Source organism: Erpetoichthys calabaricus, chromosome 15, assembly GCF_900747795.2.
Source record: "Erpetoichthys calabaricus chromosome 15, fErpCal1.3, whole genome shotgun sequence".
Taxonomy (NCBI): Eukaryota; Metazoa; Chordata; class Cladistia; order Polypteriformes; family Polypteridae; genus Erpetoichthys; species Erpetoichthys calabaricus.
In genome coordinates this window covers 63,207,000-63,209,363 of record NC_041408.2, presented here as the reverse complement: position 1 = coordinate 63,209,363, position 2,364 = coordinate 63,207,000, and the positions used below count along the sequence as shown (strand labels likewise).

Sequence of the window (2,364 nt, the reverse complement as noted above, 5' to 3'; positions counted from 1 at the left end):
CAACAGTGACATTGGTGATGTCATTAAGAGTCAGGGTCTTTGGCTGGGCTGTAGAGGAATACAAGGAGAGAGGATGAGGTGAGAGCACCAGTCCCCAGTCTGGCTGACAAACACCACTATTTGAGCCTGTAAACTGTCCCCCATGTTTACGTATGTGACAATATATACAATATATATCAGGGGTCTCCAAACTTTTCAGCCCGAGGGCCGCATTAACTATCAAACAGCAGTTTGGGGACCGACTACACACTCGAGGTCCAAATGAAAAAGAATCAAAACATAGATGTTGTTTTTAATTATTTATTTAATATTATTTTATTCAGTTATTATTTAATAACACATTGATACACTACACATGAACACCTGTATTAGTGGGAATGGTGAAATGGTTTCCTGGATGCCAAAATAGCAGACATTTCTGGCTTTAGATTTGATGTCCCTAACATCAACAGGAGATTATCATCAGACAAGTTTGTTCTCAAATTGTTCATTCTTGAAAATGTTTGTTCACACAAGTATGTTGTTCCAAAGATTGAAAGGTACCTTGATGCAAAAGTTTTGACAATAGGAAAGTCTTCCTTAGGCAAAAACTGGTAAAAACCCACCAGTCCTTCTTTGAACTTGTCGCTAAGGAAGTCATTTGCTTGCAACTCAATGACCTCCAGCTGCAGTTCATCTGGGCAATTGGCCACATCTGCCTCAAATGGGTTTTGAAACAGTCTCACTTCTTCTGCCTTTGAATCCAAGTCAGAAAACCGCTCCTGAAACTGCAGCTGGAGGTCTTTGATGATCTCGCATGCAAATGACGTGGGGAACTCAGCTGTTGCTTCAGCCATGAAGACCTTGCACTGCTGAAAGTGCGTCAAGTTGTTGGCCTGTACTTGTTCCAAAAACAAGACAAGTTTAGATCTGAAGGCCTTTAGGTGGGTGAATAGATCAGAAACTAGATTTTTCTCTACTTGTAGTTTTAGGTTCAGAAAATTTAAATGACTAGTTATGTCTGCAGCAAAGGCCAATTTCCATACCCACTCTTCATCAGATAGTAATGGCTGTGGCTTGCCTTTACTTTCCAGGAAGTCACCTATTTCCTTTCTTAATTCAAATACTCTGCTCATAACTTTCTCACAACTTAGCCATCTTACTGCTGTGTAATATGGCAAATCTTGCGATTCTGTGTCAGTATCTTTCAACATGTCTCTGAACTGTCTATGGTTGAGCCCATTTGACCTTATTAAATTCACCATCTTCACCACAGGATTCAGTACACTGCTAATGTCCACATATTTAGCACACAAAGCTTGCTGGTGAATAATACAGTGCAGGAACATTGGTTGTGGAATGTTTTTCTCATTACACATCTGCTTCACTTGTCCAACCAAGCCTTTCTTTATGCCACTCATGTTCTTTCCTCCATCAACAGTCAGGCAACTGAGGTTAGTCCAGTCCAAGTTATAATCAGCAACTGTTTTTTTCAATTCATTGAATGTATCCTCTCCGGTAACAGTGCCATACATGCTATGTAGGGAAGCCAGCTCTTGTGTTATGTTCATGTCTTCATCCACACCTCTAATGAACACAAGCAGTTGAGAGGTGGAACAGCTGTCCAGCGATTCATCCATTGCAATTGAAAAATGGCGAAACTTGCTTGCATTTTTCGCTATTTGAGTCACAATGTTTTCACCCATGTCTGCAACATGGCGGGCAATGGTTTTTGCACCCAAAGCTACATTTTTAAATTGTTTCGACTTTTCTGGGCAAAGTTCCTCAGCCACCTCCAACAAACATTCCTTCACTACTTCACCATCTGTAAACGGTTTGCCACTTTTAGCCAGGACGTAGGCAACTTTATAACCGGCCTTAGTTAAGGATTCATTTTCATTTGAGGATTTACTGAACAATGCCCTCTGAGATGTGAAGTTGATTTTGTAATTTAGAAAATTTTTCGACACGAACTTTACCCTCCAACTGTGCATATTTCTCCTGATGTTTGCTTCAATGATGATGGCGCAGGTTGTATTCTTTCATCACAGCCACGGTTTCGTTGCAAATCACACACAATGCTTTCTCGCCGGATTTGATGAAGAAGTATTTCAAACTCCATTCTTCTTGAAATTGCTGACATTCATCGTCTGTTTTTCTTTTCCTCTTCTCGGCCATCGTTGGGCACTAAAATAAAGTGACTTCAACATGAATAAATAGTGAAACCGAAAGTATCTTGCACACAATATCGCTCAAAAAACCTGATTATGCGAACTAATTTCGTCGCAATTATAGCTGCAAATGACCCTAAACAATTTTTAAAAATTCTTATGATTTCTTAAGTTAAACTTACCTGAATATAGTCTGCAAATATATCCACTTATG

The 2,364-nt window shown here is 39.7% G+C and overlaps 1 protein-coding gene across 1 annotated transcript; it reads right to left on the bottom strand.

Moving 5' to 3' along the window:
• Positions 1-368: 368 nt before the first annotated feature.
• Positions 369-1,973, bottom strand: LOC114665741 (general transcription factor II-I repeat domain-containing protein 2A-like). The gene has a single exon (XM_028820359.2). It carries the CDS (start codon positions 1,971-1,973, stop codon positions 369-371), a length of 1,605 nt encoding a protein of 534 aa, XP_028676192.2.
• Between the last annotated feature and the right edge of the window lie 391 nt (positions 1,974-2,364).

Excerpts from the sequence above, each read along its gene's own strand:
- LOC114665741 (XM_028820359.2), bottom strand. The coding sequence starts at position 1,973 with ATGCACAGTTGGAGGGTAAAGTTCGTGTCGAAAAATTTTCTAAATTAC.